The sequence below is a fragment of the Girardinichthys multiradiatus genome, chromosome 14 (assembly GCF_021462225.1).
Source record: "Girardinichthys multiradiatus isolate DD_20200921_A chromosome 14, DD_fGirMul_XY1, whole genome shotgun sequence".
NCBI lineage: Eukaryota > Metazoa > Chordata > Actinopteri > Cyprinodontiformes > Goodeidae > Girardinichthys > Girardinichthys multiradiatus.
In genome coordinates, this window is record NC_061807.1 from 19,780,985 (window position 1) to 19,802,311 (window position 21,327).

Sequence of the window (21,327 nt, forward strand, 5' to 3'; positions counted from 1 at the left end):
CTGCCTCAGCAACAAGCTAAATTAGTTTAACCCCCTGGGTGTTTCATCAAAGCAACATATGGCGTACATGTGTACATGATTGTTCAAATACCTGCTTTTTGTAAGGTTAAAAAAGGAAATCATGATCAATTGTTTCAAAACTTTTTCCACCTTAAATAACCCACATACAGTATATCCTTAGCAATTCAACTGAAAAACAGACACCTTCAGATTTAATTTCAGCATCCAGTCCTACTTGTGTCACACGAGTAGTAGTAAATGTGAATTACTCGAAATAAAGCTTGCCTAGCAGAATCTGGCTTACATTTGATTATATGCATCCTTTAGCTAAAGCCACAGTGTGCCGACCTGTTACAAAGAACCAGAAGGAATAAAGGTATCAGTCAGGAAAAAGTAAAAAATTTAAGGAACTGTGCTACAAAAAGACACACACACACACAAACTAACGTTTTACTGTGGTAAATGTTAGATATATTTACACTGAAGCATCCAGAAATCAATTCAACATATTCATGAACCAGAGTTTTTCTTGATGTTGAAGTTTGTTTGGTCTTATAATAAACAAACAAAAAGATAAAATAGTTTGTGATTGTTGCATATGTTCTCTTTTCCAGTTCTAGCGATGACGCTTTGGAAAAAACAGGCACAGACACGGATTTCTTAGGGGAGAAGAAAACTCCATGAGCCATGGTGGAGTTAAAAAGTAAAGTGGTTCAGAGTTTTCTATGAAACATAACAAAAACCAATCCTGCCAGCTCATCGGGTTGGATGTGCAAGAGATGATAAACAGGAACAAGCAGCCAGATGCTGTTCTTACACGACCTTTGTGCAAAATCCCCGCTGCTGCACTACACCCTGTGCGGCAACTATTAACACATTTCTACAATAAAACTCAGATTTTTAATTTTGCAACTTATCAGAATTAAAAAAAAGTATCGATTTGTTTGAAGTTGGCCTCCAAAACCTCTACCTAAGGATACACGTAACTTTACTTTGACTAGCCTCACAAACATTGGCTTGCTGTGCCTTTCTATGTATATCATCCAGATTTAGAAGAACATTTTAAAACAGTCAGTCAGTCAGTCAGTCATTTTCTACCAGTTCTTCCTTAGTGGGTCGCAGGGGAGCTGGTGCCTATCTCCAGCAGTCTACAGGCGAGAGGCAGGGTACACCCTGGACAGGTCGCCAGTCTGTCGCAGGGCAACACACAAACAACCATGCACACACTCAGTCATACACCTAAGGTCAATTTAGAGAGACCAATTAACCTAACAGGCATGTCTTTGGACTGTGGGAGGAAGCCAGAGTACCCGGTGAGAACCCACGCATGCACAGGGAGAACATGCAAACTCCATGCAGAAAGACCCCAGGCCGGGAATCGAACCCAGGACCTTCTTGCAGCAAGGCAACAGTGCTACCAACTGCACCACCATGCAGCCTGACATTTAAAACAGGGATTCCAAATGTAATACTTTTCCAGACACACGTTTCTAGATTTTTGCAGCTGTTTTTGTAACATTGTGAACAGTTGGACACACAAAAACTAGCGTCAAGCTTAAGGTCAAACTCAAGTGAGCTTCTAACTCAGCATAGTGAAAACAGGCTGTTTTCTTAACGTTTCTGTATCTGGAGTAACTTAGATCTGCTCTATTTAAAAATCTGCAACATTCAGATTTCTCAAATTAGGCTTAGATCTTCCTACACCAAGTACAGATTCGTTAAGGGAAGGTTTGTCATCTGTTTATCTTTATTTTGTTAGTGAAAATTCAAAAACATGGGAAGGTCGATGCCTTGAACGGCATCTAAACCAGAAGCAGGCTTGAAACAACAGATAGTCTCAGATGCCAAAAATGTGTCCTTTTTTAAAATTTCTGTTAATGACGGTGAATTTATCTGAAGGTCCTCTGTCAGAACCTTAACAAAAACATTAACTGAGGTAAATGTTTACTTGAGATACACCAAATTAAAGACAGAGGATGTTACCAAATATAAATCAGCATAAAAAGTCCTTCATTTTTCAGAAATTCAGGTAATTATCATTAAGATGACAAACCAAGTGATGAACTGTTTACCATTTTCAGTTTTTTCCATATTTGGAGATTTGTTTCTTTCACTGCATTATAATGGTGAGCTGAGAATTGCAGCACCAGCCAGTTCATCCTATTTCTGTGCATGAAGTTATGCTGTTTGCGTGAATATCTTTTGGTTAATGACAAGAGTTTGCATTTAATGATTACCTTGTGGTTGAGGAGGCCACACTGCTCAAGAGCCGTCTCCACCCTCTTCTTATCGGAGAACATCTTCAGAATGCTGAAAGGCAAAAACTCTCACCGTTAAGGTTGCTTTTCTTCATGGTGGTGCTAAAAGTAAATGTACGTTTATTGTCCTTTTTGTTATGTTGATTTGCAGCTGGTAAAATCAAACTAATTTCAATATTTGTAACTTTAGTAAATCCAAAAAGCGGTTTTTAAATGATTATTTCATTTGTTAAGAAAACACAAACTATCCTAACCAACCTGACCCTGTGTGAAAAACCTAATAACTGATTGTGCTTTCTGTCTTGACTGATGAACCTTCTAAATGACCGAGGAGGATTTTTGGCCCAGACTTTCTTTAGAGTTGTAATTTGGCCACACTGGAGGAGTTAAAAGCATGAAAGGCCGGTTTCAGGTCACACTACTGCGCCTTGATTGTATTTGACTCAAGACTTTGACTAGACCACTCTGAACCCTTTATTTCAATGTTTTTCCTTTAGCTGATCAGAGGTGGGCTTACGAGTGTGCTTTCGATCATTACAGGACTTGTGGTTCCATCAATTAAGGCCAATTATCCAGGTCCTAAAGAAGCTCCAGACCATCACACTGCCGCCACCATGCTTAACCCCTTTTACATTAGTTTTATATTTTTTGGTAGACTAGCCTCTCCTGGGAGGATTCACTGGAGACCCAAAACCTTACAAAAGGCTTTGTATCTTTTCCAAACTGGTAGATGTCAATGGCTGCTTCTCACCTGTTCCTGCATTACTTTAGAAGGTGTGTTGATTTTTAAAATCTTTTAGTCAGACTGGTTCTATTTAATTGATTTCTTGATTCTACAGGTCAGACAGTATTAATACCTGGGTTTGACTACTGAAATTGAGCTCAAATTGAACTTTGACTGATACCAATCAGTTAAACTTGAAACACTTAGGTGTGAAAATAGAAAAGCTAAAAAAGAAGAAATCTTGAAGGGGGCAAATACTTCGCACAGTGCCATAGGCTTCAAATTAGGAGAAAATGTTCAGAACTGAATGCATGACAAGGCAGATGTAATAGAGACAAGCTTCCACATATCAAAGACAAACAAAAAAGCAAGAAAGTCCGTTAAAACGTGGCTAAAGAGGCTTTTGCTCACCACTTCAAAGGAATCTTCCCATCCGAACCCACTTGAAGCTTTAGTTTAGTGTACCTGAAACAGACCAGAATGTCAGCGTTGCTAGAAATATCTAAAGACAGGGGTGCTACACATTTTTCCTGTCAAGATTCCACACATTTCCAGAGTTTTCAATCTTTTTTAGCCCATTTTAAATGTATAATTGCAAAGGTTCACAACGAATTGGTCATGAACTGGTCTTACGCTTTGAGAAGGTAGGTGCTCCTCGATGCATTCTGGGAGAGTATGTTTGTAGCCAAGGAGAAAAGCTCTTCTGTCCAAATCTGAAAACAAACACACATGAGGACTATATGTGCAAGAAGCTGGTTTGGAGTCGCAACTCCAAGATAGAGCTGCTAAAAGTCAGGAAGTGATCCCAGTTCACAACTGTTCAACACGTGTTTCAACATTATATAGTGAACTACAAGCATACAGCCAATGGGTAGAAGGAGAAGTGACATGAAGGAGAATACTGGATCACTTCATTACCTTTGCGGTTTCCGCAGACAAAGAAAGTAAGCAGACGAATGAGACGTTCACCAGGTCGTGTCCGTAGACGATGGTTAGCAGCTTCGATTCATTGGCTTCTTCACCGAAGCGCAGCTGCTCCCTTAACCTAAGATCCTGATGAAACAACAGCATTGATTTATTTTTCACAATGTCCCCAAAAACAACACAGAACACCACATCTATCTGAACACTGAGGAGGACAAACACAAACTGCCTGCGTCTCCTGAGAGAATAAATGTGATGCATGAGGCTCTGCACTCTAAACTAAATGACTCTTTCCTCCTTTTTAGCCCACCGACTCCCTCTGATACCCAGCATCTGTCCCTCAATTATGGATCACTCTTCCTCAGTCATGTCTCGTGTTACAGAGCAAGTTTTTTGGGGGAGGATTTTCTCGGCACTAGTGGCCTATATTGACAGTTACCAGACAGGAAATGGGCAGAGAGAGAAGGGGAAAGATATGCAACAAAGGTCTCGAGGAATCAACCCGGCACGGCTGTGTCGAGGACCACAGTCTCTGTTTGAGCACCTTTTGCCATGTCCCTTTTTCCATCCAGTAAACTTTCCATTAATATGCTTGGATACAGCCCTCTCTGGACAGCTTCTTTAGCACGGACCTTCTGTGGCTACCCTTCTTGTGGAGGGTAACTGTCTGCTGGTGAAGTCAGCACCCCTGATTGTGTAGGCTATAATATAACATTTCTGTATTAAAAATCCTTTTATACTGATCAAAATGAACAGAAATAAACGCTTAAAATACGAGTCTTTGCGTACACAATCTATATAGCTTCGCTTTCTGAATTAAACGACTGAAATACATAAACTGTTTAATTATATTCTAATTTATTGAGATGCACCTGTACTGTAACTTTATTGCAAATATAAAAGAAGTAAGCTGCTGTTTGTTTTTTACAACTAAGGTAATTTGAACGAGGTTGAATCAACCATCATACAAAATCGGCTGATATGGATATAAATGACAGGCAGATGCAAAGATATCGCTGGTTAAGCGTGCCAGGTATTCAAATTTGTGGCACAGCAGGACATTATCAGACGGTTGGACTTCTTGGTGGCTGGGATCGGTGATGAGTGACAGCTTTTCCTCATGTGTTAAACTGAATTTAGATATTAAAGCCATTGTGAGTATGATTCAATAAATACAAATTTATTAGTACACTGTATCATATTGCGATGACCCACGTGCACCGTTCCTAATGTATCTATTTAACCCTTCATTTTGTGCTCTAAAAATGCAGATTTATTTTTCTGGGTGAGTGAAAAATTGGCAGCAACACTGATTCTGATCATATTATTTTTATGCAAAGTCTATAAGAAGTAATTAAAATCAGGAAAGATTCAGCTAGTATGTATATTGATACATTTATATTAACTCAGCATCTTCACCTCGTGGAAAACAACAAAGCAGGAGGGATTTCAACACCAGTTTAAAATGCATTTGAAAGAAAAGAAACTAAAAGATGAAAAGTCACCAGAAGCTGAATAAAATGGGAAAATTATAAACCATTAGTTTAAAGAAAGTCGCAGTTCTGCAAGAGTGAAATTCAAAAAAAACATCAAAACGGTCCAGGAACCCTGTCGATGTATAAAAACTAGATTTAAAAATCAAATGAGCCAAGGTTTATAAGATTATTATGATGAAAAATGAACATAGGCAGCTTTCTGATACCATGCTATCATTGATTTCTGACCTAAACATTTTAATTCATTCAACCATCAAATTAGGGTCAGTTTTGTTTATCCTGACTCTACTGTTGCTTTACCATTACACAACACTCCTACCACTCTGTATGTGTTTTAGCATCTCAGCCACTAAAAGCACATTTCAGGGTTCCAGATCATAGAGGCCACAGTGTTTTTCATCCCATTTAATCCATCTGAAAGGTTTTTATTAACTTCCCCAGATTTGGGCTTCGACACAATCTGGTCTCAGTGGTCTACAGGCAAATTATCCATTCATTCATTCATTCATTCATTCATTCATTCATTCATACATTCATGCATGCAAGCATTCATTCATTCATGGCTTGGTTTCTGCTCTGATGTGGATTTTCAGCTGTGGGACCTTAGAAACATGTCTGTCCTGCTCCAAATAACGCCCAGTCAGCTGAATTCAACACCCGTGGAGTTTCGTCAAGTTCTAGAGTGCAAACAGCAGACACCTGAGCTCAGATCTGAGTGTCGTAGCAAAGGGTGTGAAGACTTCTGTGCCTAATATCTTTAATTTTTAGTAAATGCATAAACAAAATTATTTAATTTTGTCATTATGAGCTATTTTGCAAATGTTTAAGAAAACTAACCCCATTCAATACGACCAGTAATATTCCCTGATGTAAAGTGATGCTGTTGAACTTTTCAAACCTGCACTCTGAGATTCCCATTTTGATGTTTGGCAGCTACAGTAACTACACTACTGTGTGTTTGGTATCCAAATGAAGGCAAATCAAAACAGTAAAGTTATGAAAGCGTGCATCAAAAACAGTGCTATTATGGATCAGAAAATGCTCTGCAAAGCATCTGCTCAGTGCTGTGCTCAACTTGTTTTATCAAAGGTAATAAAATATTTGTAAAGCTGTAAAGTTGTATATGAATAAAATATCAAATATATTTTAACTCGGCGCAAATAAAAATATCGACACCGCTAAACAGTAAAATTTACTAATATGCTGATTATGAAATATAAAGTGTTTTCGTATCTAGAACCACAAATAATATCTACAATAAATAATTTCAAGACTATTTGAACTGGCTCAAAGCTGTGTGGTGCTCTGCTCAATATTTACATGAAGAACACGAAGCGGTAATGAATAAACAAATTATTCCAACATCGAATGATGCCCACACGTCTATGCAGGAAGCTGTGGGAATGCTATGCGTGGACACAAATTTGTTTCATCAAATATAAACCCAAATATGACCAGCCTGATGATTTTAACAAGAGATCATTTAAGAAGATAATTTCCCCTTTTGAATTATAGAGTTTTGTGCATTTAATTTAATTTATTTATATAGCGCCAATTCACAAAACAATTCGTCTCAAAGCAGTTTAGTTTTTTGTGGCTTGGCAACACAAAAAAGCACTGTGAATTTACTGGGGACAATTCTACAATCAATGGATGGATACATGGATGGATGGACTGATGGATGCATCATTAAATTCCAGATCCATTAGAAATAGAAAACCCAGATCGCTGCTATAACAAAACCCTTGAGCCTCAGTACAGACAGCTATTAAACATCCTAAACCCTCTAAATGTAATGGCGTACAGTCAGACAGCCTTTACAGGAAACAAGTTCCTACCACTTGAACGTATCTTTAAAGGATGTTTTTATTACAGCTTCCTACAAACAACCACCTGCTCAGTCAGGCTGAGTTGAAATGATTGATAATTAATGACTTTTTATTTTTTCTTAAAGTGCATGAATAGGTTCACTGCGTGATGAACCCTCTGCGTTTGCTCTCTTTTTATAGCAAACCTGAATAATAACAGAAACACCTCCTGCAGAGTGTTGCTTGCTTGGCTGGATGTTGTGGACTGGGACTGCTGTGGATTGTTTTCCCTCCACAACACACACACAGAGACAGTGGAAGGATCCTGTTGGCGTCCAGCCCTGATGTGCCTTGAATATCTCAGGCTGTATCAAAGCATCAGTTGGTTTATTTCCAATGATACTGGTTAATCTCTGACACCTTTGTTTTGTTTTTGTGCTCTGGGGTCGGTCTCTAGTGGGAGCACGGAGCAAATCTAGCTTTCAAATTCAAAGGAAGCTCCTGCCTGACAGAGAAGAGTCAAATTCTGGCTGTAAATTCACTAATCCAAGTCTTTTACAGTACATTTGGAAGATGCTTTTATGCGGATCAGCACCTTTATCTGCACACACATGCAAGGGCGTGCATCACTGTCCCTTGGGTCACGGGATAGACATCATGCAGAGTTTGGAGACTGATGTGTTTTTATTTTGTATTTGCCCCCAACAGATTTCCTTTGTTTCTGCTTGTCTGTCATACCAAGCTTTTAATGTCAGACAAAGATTCGGTTTGGCATAAGAAAAACAATCTGTTTTCAAACGATGCTTTCATTTATCAAATAAAAAGCTATTCAAACAAAACTGGCCCTGTGTAAAAACTTAATAAGTGGATGCTGTCGTGGCAACAGCTGACATGAAGCATTTGAGATAACTGGTAATCAGTGTTTTATATATCGCTGCAGAGGAATTTGGGCCCATTCTTAACTGAAGAGTTGTTTGAATTCAGCCATATTGGAGGGTCTTCTAGGACGAACGGCCTGCTTACGGTCAAGATACAAAATCTATAGTTTTAAGCCCAGACTTTGACTGGCCACAACACAACCTTTATTTAGCTTTTTTGGGCTATTCAGAGATGGACTTGCTGGTGTGCTTTCGATCATTGCTCTGTTTCATAACCCAAGTGAGCTTGAGCTTAAGATCAGAAACAGATGGCCAGATATTCTCCTTCAGTGAATTAGTGGTTCCAATTACAGCAAGATGTCCAGGTCTTGAAACAGCAAAGTAGCCCCAGATCATCATACTACCCCCACCATGCTTGACTGTAAGTGTTCTTTTTATGAAATGCTGTGTTTTACCTAATGTAACGAGAGGCACACCTTTAAAAAGGTTCCACTTTTGTCTCCTCAGTCCACAGAATTTTAAACCAAACGTCTTAGAGATCTTCAAGATGCTTTTGACACATATAACACGGGCCTTTGTGTTCTTTTTGGTGCTAACATGGAGGTAATTTTTGCTCAATCTTTTTCTTGTTGGTGAGTCAGAAAATCTGAACTGTGGAAAGTGGGTCCTGCAGTGCTTTTAGGTGCTGTTTTGGGTTCTTGTATTATCTCCAGGATGGGCCATCGATGGTCTCTTGGGAGTAATTTTGGTAGACCAGCCACTCTGAGGAAGGTTCACCACCATTTCCTCTGTGGGGATAATTGCTCTCACAGTGGAGTCCCACAGCCTTACAAATGGCTTTATAACTCTTTATAACTCTTCCCAGACTGATAGATGTCAATGATTTTGCAATTTCTTTAGATCGGGGTTTAGGTTTTTGAGATTTTCTTTTTAGCCTACTTCATGTTGTCAGACAGGTTCTAGTCAAGTGTTGTCTTGATTGTATTTGTCAGAAAGTAATCTTGCCTGGTTGGGGTGTGTGAAACTGAACTCAGCTTTTCTAGTCAATAGCAATAAATTCCAGATTAAACCAAGGAGTGAAATTCACACAGGGCCAGGTTGATTTTTATAGCTTTTTCCTTTTAATTAATGAAATCATTAGTTAAAAACTGCTTTTTGTATTTACTAAGATTATCTTTATCTAATGTTAAATTAATAATTCAAGTGTGACAAAAAAAATCTGAAAGGAAACAAAATTTGTGAAAGGGGCAAATACTTTTATACTGCACCGTACATGAGTTTCACTTTTCCAGCTGAAATGCCAAAATTAGAAACATCCTTTATTATTTTTATGGTGTTGTATTGATATACATCTTCTAAACCTTTCTCCTTTAATTTTAAAACATAAGCAGTTGCCTGTGGGCCTAACATAGAGCTTTGGGGTATTCCTCTGGAGAGCAGATAAACACACATCCATTGGAGTGTTATACAAGAGACTAAGATTATCATCTCAGAAAGTACAGGCAGGTAGATGCCCAAGTCTCAAATGCTGCAAACCGTTGAGGTATGATAACAACCAGGGAGAGTGCAGCAGTTCTAGTTAACTTTATAGTTTCTTTTAAGGGCAATTACAATCATGCTCTTGAAAGAAATGTTCCACTCAATTAACCTGTCATCCAATTTGAATTTGCTCTAATGAAACTTTACCTTCACTATATTTTATAAGTTGGACTATCCAACACACCCACTTTGTAATAAGCACTGAGCCTGGGAGAGTAAAATAACGCTGCCTTATTATGTTTGGTAACTGATTGGGACAAACTTTAATTGCACACAATTTGAAATTGTAAAGTTTCTGACAGCAGCTGCAGCTCAGTGAATCCTACAGGAACGTATTGATTGCAGCAATCAATACTTGAACTTCTTTCTAAATTAATACACTCAGCTGAATGATGTGAACACATAGACGAGCTCTTAAAACGCTATTTCATCTGCGCCTCGGACACATAAACCCACTTACACATCGACTTCCTCACCAACAGTAACTGGTTATATCACTTCCTGTCTGACAGGCCATCTGTCAGAAGGCTCATTAACACCCCGTCACCTTAGCACCATCAGCTGAGTGAGGAAACACACACACACACTTCTTCCTGACAGTAACACTTGAACGTCACAGTCATGGAATGAGGAGAAAGTTCCTGGCAGCAGAAGGAAAAAGCTTCAATCTCTTTGATTCAAACAGCCACACGTTACCAACCTTTGGCTCCTTGGCGTACTTTCCTGCTCTTATGTCCCTGATTGTGCTTATGTCGAAGATCTCGGACTCCTGCAACACAAAAACCAATGATTTGGTGAATGTATTCTTCTTTTAATAACATTTAAAGAATTTAAACATGACTACAGCAGAATAAAAGCGAAAGAGGAAATAGTGAAATTGGTTGCAGCGTAGGAATAAGAGTGGTTCTTTCCAGGTTATTAAAGCTGTGCTCACATCGTTTTCACTTCATCCAGTGACATTTACTCTGCTCAAAAAAATAAAGGGAACACTCAAACACATCGTAGATCTGAATGAATGAAATATTCTCATTGACTACTTTGTTCTGTACAAAGTTGAATGTGCTGACAACAAAATCACACATAAATCATCAATGGAAATCAAATGTATTAACCAATGGAGGCCTGGATTTGGAGTCACACACAAAATTAAAGTGGAAAAACACACTACAGGCTGATCCAACTTTGATGTAATGTCCTTAAAACAAGTCAAAATGAGGCTCAGTATTGTGTGTGGCCTCCATGTGTCTGTATGACCTCCCTACAACAACTGGACATGCTCCTGATGAGACGGTGGATGGTCTCCTGAGGGATCTCCTCCCAGACCTGGACTAAAGCATCCTCCAACTCCTGGACAGTCTGTGGTGCAACGTGACGTTGGTGGAAGGAGCGAGACATGATGTCCCAGATGTGCTCAATCGGATTCAGGTCTGGGGAACGGGCGGGCCAGTCCATAGCTTCAATATCTTCATCTTGCAGGAACTGCTGACACACTCCAGCCACATGAGGTATAGCATTGTCCTGGATTAGGAGGAACCCAGGGCCGACCGCACCAGCATATGGTCTCACAAGGGGTCTGAGGATCTCATCTCGGTACCTAATGGCAGTCAGGCTACCTCTGGCGAGCACATGGAGGGTCATGCTGCCCTCCAAAGAAATGCCACCCCACACCATTACTGACCCACTGCCAAACTGGTCATGCTGAAGGATGTTGCAGGCAGCAAATAACTCTCCACGGTGTCTCCAGACTCCGTCACATCTGTCACATGTGCTCCGTGTGAACCTGCCAGTGGCGAATTTGCCAATCCTGGTGTTCTCTGGCAAATGCCAAGCATCCTGCACGGTGTTGGGCTGTGAGCACAACCCCCATTTGTGGACGTCGGGCCCTCATACCATCCTCATGGAGTCGGTTTCTAACCGTTTGTGCAGACACATGCACATTTGTGGCCTGCTGGAGGTCATTTTGCAGGGCTCTGGCAGTGCTCCTCCTGTTCCTCCTTGCACAAAGGCGGAGGTAGCGGCCCTGCTGCTGGGTTGTTGCCCTCCTACGGCCTCCTCCACGTCTCCTGGTAGCGCCTCCAGGCTCTGGACACTACGCTGACAGACACAGCAAACCTTCTTGCCACAGCTCGCATTGATGTGCCATTCTGGATGAGCTGCACTACCTGAGCCACTTGTGTGGGTTGTAGACTCCGTCTCATGCTACCACGAGTGTGAAAAGCACCACCAACATTCAAAAGTGAGCAAAACATCAGCCAGAAAGCAAAGGTACTGAGAAGTGGTCTGTGGTCCCCACCTGCAGAACCACTCCTTTATTGAGTGTGTCTTGCTAATCACCAAAGATTTCCCCCTGTTGTCTATTCTATTTGCACAACAGCTGTGAAATTGATTGTCAATCAGTGTTGCTTCCTAAGTGGACAGTTTGATTTCACAGAAGTTTGATTTACTTGGAGTTATATTGTGTTGTTTAAGTGTTCCCTTTATTTTTTTGAGCACTGTATATCAGGAGCCAAAGCAAACTGAATGGTCTTAAAATAAAGAATCATCAGCTGAAACTGATTGCCCTTTGGCTTCAGTCTGGTGAAACAGAAGGTCGAACAGAAGGCCTTCGTAATAAGTTTGTCAGCATACGTACACGCAGTGAACACATTATACGCAGTATATACAGTATACACGTACAGATCCAGTAGCTGAAGCCAGTTCATTCGGCTTAACAGCACATTTTTGCCAGTAATCGTCACTGCAGCGAGGACAACAATCAGACAAAACCTCAGTTTCTAGACAAATGATCATAAAACCTAAAGCTGGGCAAAGTGAGGACAATCAACTCCTACAATCTCTCAAGATTCAAGCAAAAACTAAAATATGCAACTCTTATGCTGTACTTTATAAAAAGCTACAACAATACCAATGTTAACTACAATTAACAAATTCAGCATTACTGCAAGAGATGCATCGATCAAAAGAAGGAGCCAATTTTTTCTTGATTGACTCAAAAATCTGAATCGGTTCATCTTTAACCATTACTAGAAACCCATTACTTGATTTTTTTGCAGCCTTAGTAGGCTTCATTTACAATATTCAGTCAGAGGGAAAAAAAAAAAAAGGTCGAAGGCATGCAGCATAGGTCTCGAGACCTGGATTCGAACCTCCAGAACAAATGGCCTCCGTATGGGTCCCCCACTATACTGCTGTTCAACATGCTACACAGAGGCAACACTTTCAAGGACAGCCCAATCAAACTGCAAACATACCGATTTCTGGTTTTCTTCGATGTCCTGCTCATTGATTCTGATTGTGACAAATTTATTTCAAGGATCGCAACGCATAAGAGGAAAAGTGCTCCGGGTTCTTTGATGCAGATAGTTTTCACTCCAACAGAAAATGAAAGAATTAAAAGATTATCACCATTTATGCATCAAAGCACGTGTCCCTAACATTTATCTGACTTTAATTACACTCAAAACATGCATCACGGTGCATGCAGTTGGTTGAGGTATTTATAGACCAAAAAAGGTGGAAGTTGTTCGTTATGATGGCCCTGCCGACCACCAATCAGAGCTAATCGAGGAAAAATCAGCTGATTCTGATTTCTAACCGATTGATTGGTGCATCTTTAATCTCTGTAATACAAAGTACAATCCTGTATGGCCAGGAAGCTTGTATGCTCAGTGGTTAGTAGGAAAAATTCAAAATGTAAAAAAACCATTGTAACCAAAGTGCTTTGGTCACCTAATTTGATTGTTTTAAAGCGCTATACAATAAATCAATGAATGAATGAAATTAAATCCAATAAGATTCTGACTATGTTCACATTTTTACATTCATAATAAGCTTAATGTCTGGGTCAAAAACACAACTAAACATGTTTGATTTGAAAAGGTAATGGCACATAAGTCTTTATAAAGCTAATCTATACATTTAGCGTTTTAGAAAAAAACTACAATAATTTTATCCAGAGACTGAAAAGAATGGAAAAAATAAGGACTGGAAAACCAGAGCTTATGAAAAAAAAACATATGGATTAGCTCAGAAAATCTTCTGAAAAGTCAATTTAATTGTGAGTAAAAGCAAAACAGAGGAAGTCAGAAACATAGTGCAGCCAAAAAGAAAAACTCAGGAACAGTTATACTTCATAATGGGATCATATGTTACGTCTGTGGTCATTAATGTAAGATGGAACGAGCAGATGAAGACAGTACAAAACGCTGCTTCTGGAAGGATGAACAAAATAAAATAACTTGATTATAGCTCCATGCTTCACTCCTCAGGCTAAAATCTGAAGCACTGTGTAGCTTTTATTCTCCTTCCATTAAACCTTTGGGATATATTTTACCATCTCAAGACACAAAACACAACCAGTGACGTGTGTGTGTGTGTTCCTGTCTTGGCATCACAGTGAGAACCATTTTCCCGATTTCACCATCAAACTGAGGACCGTTTGTTACAAAGTGAGGACATTTTGCTGGTCCTCACGACCAATTTTGCCTACGGTTAGGTTTAGGATTAAGGTGTGAATTGACTTTAGGTTAAGGTTAGGGTTAGACATGCACTGGTAATGGTTAGGTTTATGGTGAGTTTAGTGTCAGGGTTAGGGCATAGAAAGGGTTGACAATGACTGAAAATCAATGGAAGTCAATGGGAGTCAACACATGGTCCTCACTACATATAGCAAAACAAGACTGTGTGCATGTATGTGTGTGTTTGTGTGTGTGTGTGTGTGTGTTTGACATCACAGAGACAGAGGCCAAGAACACACCATACTCTCTTTTTAGGAATATCTGCAAAGGACATGTATATTATTAAAGCTCCTCCAGAGATTCAGAGCAACAAGAGCTGGGAGCACCATTAACCGTAGGGACACAGCTGCCTTTAGGGATAACGATGGGATAAAAATTAAAGGGATCGGGTGGAGGCGGAGGAGGAGAATGCGGTCATAAACCCAACCATAAACACATGGGAGGATGCATACATCGTCCTGTGTAAATATTTATTTAGACCCACACTCGTTCCACAAGCTTTCATATTTCTCCATCCACTCGTTTTTCTAAAAGGTTGGCTCTGCTCATTTTGATGTGTTCTAGAAACACTTTTTTTTAATTTAAACTCTTTTTAAAAATTTTTATTTTTTTTTACATGTATAGATCTGAAAGGTGTGGCATGCATATTCACGCCCCTGCATCAATACTTTGTAGATCCAGACAACTACAGCTGCAAGTCTTTTGGGGCATTGTTTCCACCAGCTTTACACACATAGTCTGAAAAATTTTCCCACAGCACAGATTTGATGGAGATTGTGTGAACATCAATTTTCAAGTCTTGCCACAAATTCTGAACCAAGTAGGTCTGAACTTTGACTAGGCTTTTCTAACATAGATATGTTTTGATCTAAACCGTTGCATTGTAGATCTGGATGTATGTACGGGGTTGTTGTCCTGCTGGAAGATGAACCACTGCCAGATTCTCAAGTCTTTTGCAGCCTCTATTACGTGTCCTTCAAGTATTCGCTCCCTTTTCTACCTTGTGCCTGCTGAAAAAACCAACCCCGTGGTGGTGACGTGAAAGGCAACATCACCATGTGTCAGTATGGTGCAGATCCTGTGTTCAGGGTTAGGGTTAGGTCTTCCTATTAACTCTGACCAGGCTCCCTATTCCTCCAGAAGAAATGTATGCAAGGGGCATCAGAGTAAAGGAGACTGAAAACAATGTATTACTTTTATTCCACTTTACTAAAATACACTAATTTCTTTGAACTATCATAAAAAATCCTAATGAAATAGGCTAAACACAGTAAGACAACTTTTGCTGGGCTCTGTCTTGGTCCGACACTCTAAACCTCACTGTGCGAAATTCTTGTCTGGGTCTTACATGCTTCCTTTCCAAAGACACACAGTAAGCACTCATAGTCAGCATCATTGTCTTTATACTAAAACTCATGCCTTCCTCATTCCTCTTTCAGCATTTTGCCGCCCCTCAGGCCACCAGGTCTCCTGGGATTGGTTGTGAGAAATAAAGGTCGGGGAGGAATACACAGATTGGATCAAGCTCTCTCAAACGTTGTCCTCTGATTGGCCTGTGGAGAATAAATTATTTCCTGGGGGAACAAACGACTTTTGGGTCTGTAGGACACACACACACTTCTCGCTTCTCCCACAGGCCATGGTTTCATTCTGCCACTGCCATGGAGACTCCTTGGAGATGAGAGTAATGAGACTACAACTTTATCTCCAGCATCTGTGAATCTCTTACATCACAAGCAAGCAAGGAAATGTGAACCATGCAACACACACATATGTGCACACAGAGTCAAAAACCTGTAAAAATATTCACATGGACCAATCCTCTGTGTGCAGGTCTCGACTTGTGAAACATCCGGACCTGTTGAGCAATACAGGGTGTGTATGAGACTGAAAACTCTTGCAAGTCAGTGCAGACTCAATCCATGTAGCACAGAAAAGAAACAAAAAAATAATAAATCACCCACTTTAGGGGCCAATGAGACCAGAAAATAAAAAGGAAAAGGCTTATGAAGTGAAACATGGTATTCCGTTATTGTGAACATCCATGTGAGGCCTGATCACATTCCTAACATATCCCAGCCTTTTTCTTGGGATATAACGTGGGTTTGTGTGTGTGATGTTTAGCTGGGAGCAGCAGCTACTGAGCTCCATTCAGCTCAGTGTGTTAAACCCAGATGCAGCTTCATTCATCTCTTCAAACTCAGATTTACTAGGGCAACAAACGAGGCTCGGTTAGGGCTTTCCGTGAAGGATCCAGGAATAATGTGCTGACAACAGTGGGAATAGGTGGATGGGTTGACTAGATCTAATGCTTTAAACTATTCTAAGGTGATCCTATAGCCATTATTAATAGTAGGATAATTGAAAGCATTTCTTGTAGGTTTGAGGTCAAATCTGATGTGTTTATGTGGATACAGTGGATTAAACCCTGATGTGGACTGCATGTGAAGATATCAAACAGATCATTTAAATTGGATGATTTCCTTAAACCACGTCTTTTTTTCCTGAAATTCTAGTCAGTCTTGTGATTTTGATTTCACAGAAGTGATACAAAACACTTCCTGGAGCAGTTTAGATAACTGGCTCATCCCATCCAAGTCCTGATCTGATTCACTTAATAACAATTGTCATTATGTTGTTCAAAAAATATATTTTTTAGAAAACTGTTTATTAGACTTTTTAATTGAACTGTAACATATTTACACTGTCAATGCGCCCTCTGGTGGACCCATCACAGACAAGAGAAGACCTTATTGGTATAGTAGCCACATTGTTTATTTCTTGTTATAACTTTCTATGTGTAAGCAAATACCTTTTTCAATTAAAAAAAAAGTATTTTAGGAGATTCTCTGATCAATACTTTTGTAGTGTACAATACAGAGAGAATAAAATGATCAAACAAATTAAAACTTCCGCTCTGTGTGACATATTGCACATGCTCAGAGCAGTCAAAACGCCCTGATCGGAATGCAGCTGAACCATTTCTGTCTGTATTTTTGTTATTCCCTTTAAATCATGTACTGTTTATACGATTACGATGAAATACAAAATCCAAAAAACATCCCACCCCAAGAAGATAAAAGGAAAAAAAAAATAAGATAAAAAGAATTGCCCTCATTTTGACATGTCTTGAGCAGAGCTGATGGTACGGATCGGGCAGTGACACGCTGCTCAAGCTAACTGCTGCTTTGGCTAACAGCTACTCAAGCTAACTGCTGCTCAAGCTAACAGCTGCTCTGGCTAACTGCTGCTCAAGCTAACAGCTGCTCAAGCTAACTGCTGCTCAAGCTAACAGCTGCTCTGGCTAACTGCTGCTCAAGCTAACAGCTGCTCAAGCTAACTGCTGCTCAAGCTAACAGCTGCTCAAGCTAACTGCTGCTCTGGCTAACTGCTGCTCAAGTGTCACATGTCACAATTCTTAAAATAATCCCCACAGGCACATTGAGTATAGCTGGAAAAAAAACAAAAACCAGTTTATTAACTAACCTTTTGAATGTCTTTATTGAAGTGATTTTATTCCACCCTTTTATTATTAGGCCAGCCTATATTTAGCCTATTAAACAAGCACAGCAAACGTTTATACATTGTTATTAAAGCCTCATTCATATACTCCTTTCCTTTCTTCCTTTCTTTGATTACACTTCCCCTCTTCTATTAACTTTCTAAAAGAGTAAAAGAACACAAAGGGCAACTAAACAATCAAGGCAGGGGAACTCCTATCCTGTAGCATGCATGTGTGTGTTTTAGAAGACCACCTTAGCCAAATGTCCTAAATGACCGATTACAACTGCTATCAAAGGATCAAAAACTGATCCTCTTGAACACTCAGACTTGGAGGGGGCATCATCCACCTCCACCAACGACAGATCAGAGAGTCAGTTAGAAAAATGTAGGAAGGAGTTTTTAGAGGAATTTAAAGGGCAATCAAAGAGTAACAAAGTATAACAATAGGAGATTTTAATTGCTTTATTACTTCAGTAAGTGTTTGAAGAAAGACATGAAAGGGGTAACACTTGATATAGCTCTATAACTGACATCTTGTTACATTTCCTCTGTTTTCTTTCCAACTTTTCCCATCTCAGTTTTCCCCCCCAGTGTCGTGCTAACAGCCGCTCAGAGTCATGCTAACAGCTGCTCAATATCATACTAACAGCTGCTCAGTGTCGTGCTAACACCTGCTCAGTCATACTAACAGCTGCTCAGTGTCGTGCTAACAGCTGCTCAGTGTGGTGCTAACAGCTGCTCAAAGTCGTGCTAACAGCTGCTCAATGTCGTGCTAACAGCTGCTCAGTGTGGTGCTAACAGCTGCTCAAAGTCGTGCTAACAGCTGCTCAAAGTCGTGCTAACAGCTGCTCAATGTCGTGCTAACAGCTGCTCAGAGTCGTGCTAACAGCTGCTCAGAGTCGTGCTAACAGCTGCTCAATGTCGTGCTAACAGCTGCTCAATATCATACTAACAGCTGCCCAGTGTCGTGCTAACAGCTGCTCAGCGTCATGCTAACAGCTGCTCAGTGTCGCAGTAACAGCTGCTCAGAGTTGTGCTAACAGCTGCTCAGTCATACTAACAGCTGTTCAGAGTCGTGCTAACAGCTGCTCAATGTCGTGTTAACACATGCTCAATGTCGTGCTAACAGCTGCTCAGAGTTGTGCTAACAGCTGCTTAGTCATACTAACAGCTGCTCAGAGTCGTGCTAACAGCTGCTCAATGTCGTGTTAACACCTGCTCAATGTCGTGCTAACAGCTGCTCAGAGTCGTGCTAACAGCTGCTCAATATCATACTAACAGCTGCTCAGTGTCGTGCTAACACCTGCTCAATGTCGTGTTAACACCTGCTCAGTGTCGTGCTAACAGCTGCTCAGTCATACTAACAGCTGCTCAGAGTCGTGCTAACAGCTGCTCAGAGTCGTGCTAACAGCTGCTCAATGTCGTGCTAACAGCTGCTCAATATCATACTAACAGCTGCCCAGTGTCGTGCTAACGGCTGCTCAGAGTCATGCTAACAGCTGCTCAGTGTAACAGTAACAGCTGCTCAGAGTTGTGCTAACAGCTGCTCAGTCATACTAACAGCTGCTCAGTGTCGTGCTAACACCTGCTCAATGTCGTGTTAACACCTGCTCAGTGTCGTGCTAACAGCTGCTCAGTCATACTAACAGCTGCTCAGAGTTGTGCTAACAGCTGCTCACAGTCTTTCTTCTTCCTTAGGTTTCTATTCAAATTTCAATTACAATGCAATTGTTTTGCTGATAAGCGACTGAAAAAATAACCACGAGCATACAAAGGATCCAAGCTGTAAAAGGCAGGAAACGTGACCCACACAGGGTGGAGGTTTCATTAGGTTTCTGAAAACGAAGGACACACATCCCCACAGAAACCACCTCATTGTGCAGGAAACATCTGCTCCGACAATGGATTCGATACCACATAAACTCTCAGTTCTCCATGCTGTCATGTTTCTATACTGTATATGAGTAAAGGAGGTCTATTTGAATGTTCATAAATATGTAAGTTCAAATGAAGATTTCTGATGTTGCATGAGCAGAATAAAGACCCCTTTGTCAAACAAAAGAGGGGAAAGAGGGAGGAAGCCATCACATTATCAGCTGCCCACTTGTCCCACTTGTGAGCACAGAAGTGACCAAAGAGCTTGTTTCATTGGCCCTTTGTTCCTGCTTAATTGTGAATGACTGGCATGAGCAAGAGAGATAATCTGGATTACATCTATCTGTACCCACCCACAAGTATTTAACCAACAATTCAAAGAGATACAATTGATACACAGACAGTTCCTGTTAGAAATTTACATCCACTAACCATAGGCATGGCTGTTATATTAGTTTGTATTTTTAATAATGCGTTTAACAGTTCTTATGGCGACTGTGGCTCAGTTGGAAGAGTAGTTGTCTTGCAATCAGAAGGTTGTGGGTTCGATTCCAGCTTCCTCCTGCCATATGTCGATGTGCCCCTGGGCAAGGCACTTAACCTCAAGTTGCCTACCGATCTGCGTATCGGTGTATGAATGTGTGAGCGTTAGTGAGTGCGATTGGGTGAATGTGGCTCTAGTGTAAAGCGCTTTGAGCGGTCTGTATGACTGGAAAAGCGCTATATAAGTTCAGTCCATTTACCATTTACCATTTATCCCTGGTAGAAGGATTCAGCAACAAACAGCTTCACTGATTTTAGAAAATAATAATTAGGTGTGTAGTTTCTTAAATCTGCATAAGGTCAAAACCAGACATAAAGACAAATACCTCCAACACATACACCCCCACTTGTCTTTAACTAAGTAAGTAAATTTGACTCCTCTTCTTAACAGAATTGGTAGAGTTCGTTTAAACTGATAGTGTTAAGGTTTTCTGGCACTCACCCTGCTTTTAAACATAGTCTACCAATTATACGACTAAGCAACTTTGAATGGGACACTCTTAGATCTTAATGATGGCCTGCTTTGCCCTCCAAAGCAAGTGCTGTCAATAAATATACAATACAGTGGAGGTCAGGCCTTTGTGGAAGCAACTCAAGAAGCTTAATATAAGCCTTTCAAAACCAGTTTGAGATCATTGTCCTTTTGGAACACCACATTGCTATAACCTGATACGAACTGTCACCCTGAGAATAAAGAACATTGGTTAGGAAGTTCAAGAACAAACCAGTAACCACCCAACCTCGAGCCCACAATGAACAGGAAACTGCTGAAGGACTAGTGTCAAGTTCCAAAGTGAAGGTTTAACATCAAGCTTGAGGGAGATTTGCAGCTACCCACATGGAGAAGCTAAGTGCTCTCAAGAAAAAGGTTTTATTATCAGACAAGACAATGACTGAGCTGTGTGGCTATGGTAAAAAGTATTTTTGAAGAAGTGAAGGTGAGGCTTTCAACCCAAAGAACACTGCACCAACAGTAAAGCATGATGGTGTCAGCATAATGCAAATTTGCTTCTTGTGGTACTGATGCATTGCCCAAGGTAGGTGAAGCAATGAAGGAGGAGGAAAACCTCCAATTTCATTAAACTCATGTTCAATCAACTTCATAGACAAGAGGTGTGAAAATCAGGGTCTCCAGGGCCAGAGTCCTGCCAGTTTAAGATGTTTTCCTGCTCCAACAGGGCTGATTTAAGAGGAAACAGGTTTGAATCTTTATTCTGCAAAACCAAAGTTTTTGCTCTCCTGAGACAGAAACATCAGACTG

The 21,327-nt window shown here is 40.4% G+C and overlaps 1 protein-coding gene across 1 annotated transcript in view; it reads right to left on the reverse strand.

Annotated features, from left to right (window-relative positions):
* The window catches only part of plcb3 (phospholipase C, beta 3 (phosphatidylinositol-specific)), an 89,333-nt gene that overhangs the window by 34,324 nt on the left and 33,682 nt on the right, over positions 1 to 21,327 (reverse strand). Inside the window, exons 3-7 of the mRNA XM_047385912.1 lie at positions 10,328 to 10,396; positions 3,901 to 4,035; positions 3,616 to 3,695; positions 3,394 to 3,447; positions 2,238 to 2,310 (exon numbers count right to left, since the gene is read on the reverse strand). Coding sequence (XP_047241868.1) covers positions 2,238 to 2,310; positions 3,394 to 3,447; positions 3,616 to 3,695; positions 3,901 to 4,035; positions 10,328 to 10,396 — 411 coding nt within the window. The remainder of the gene's footprint in view (positions 1 to 2,237; positions 2,311 to 3,393; positions 3,448 to 3,615; positions 3,696 to 3,900; positions 4,036 to 10,327; positions 10,397 to 21,327) is intronic.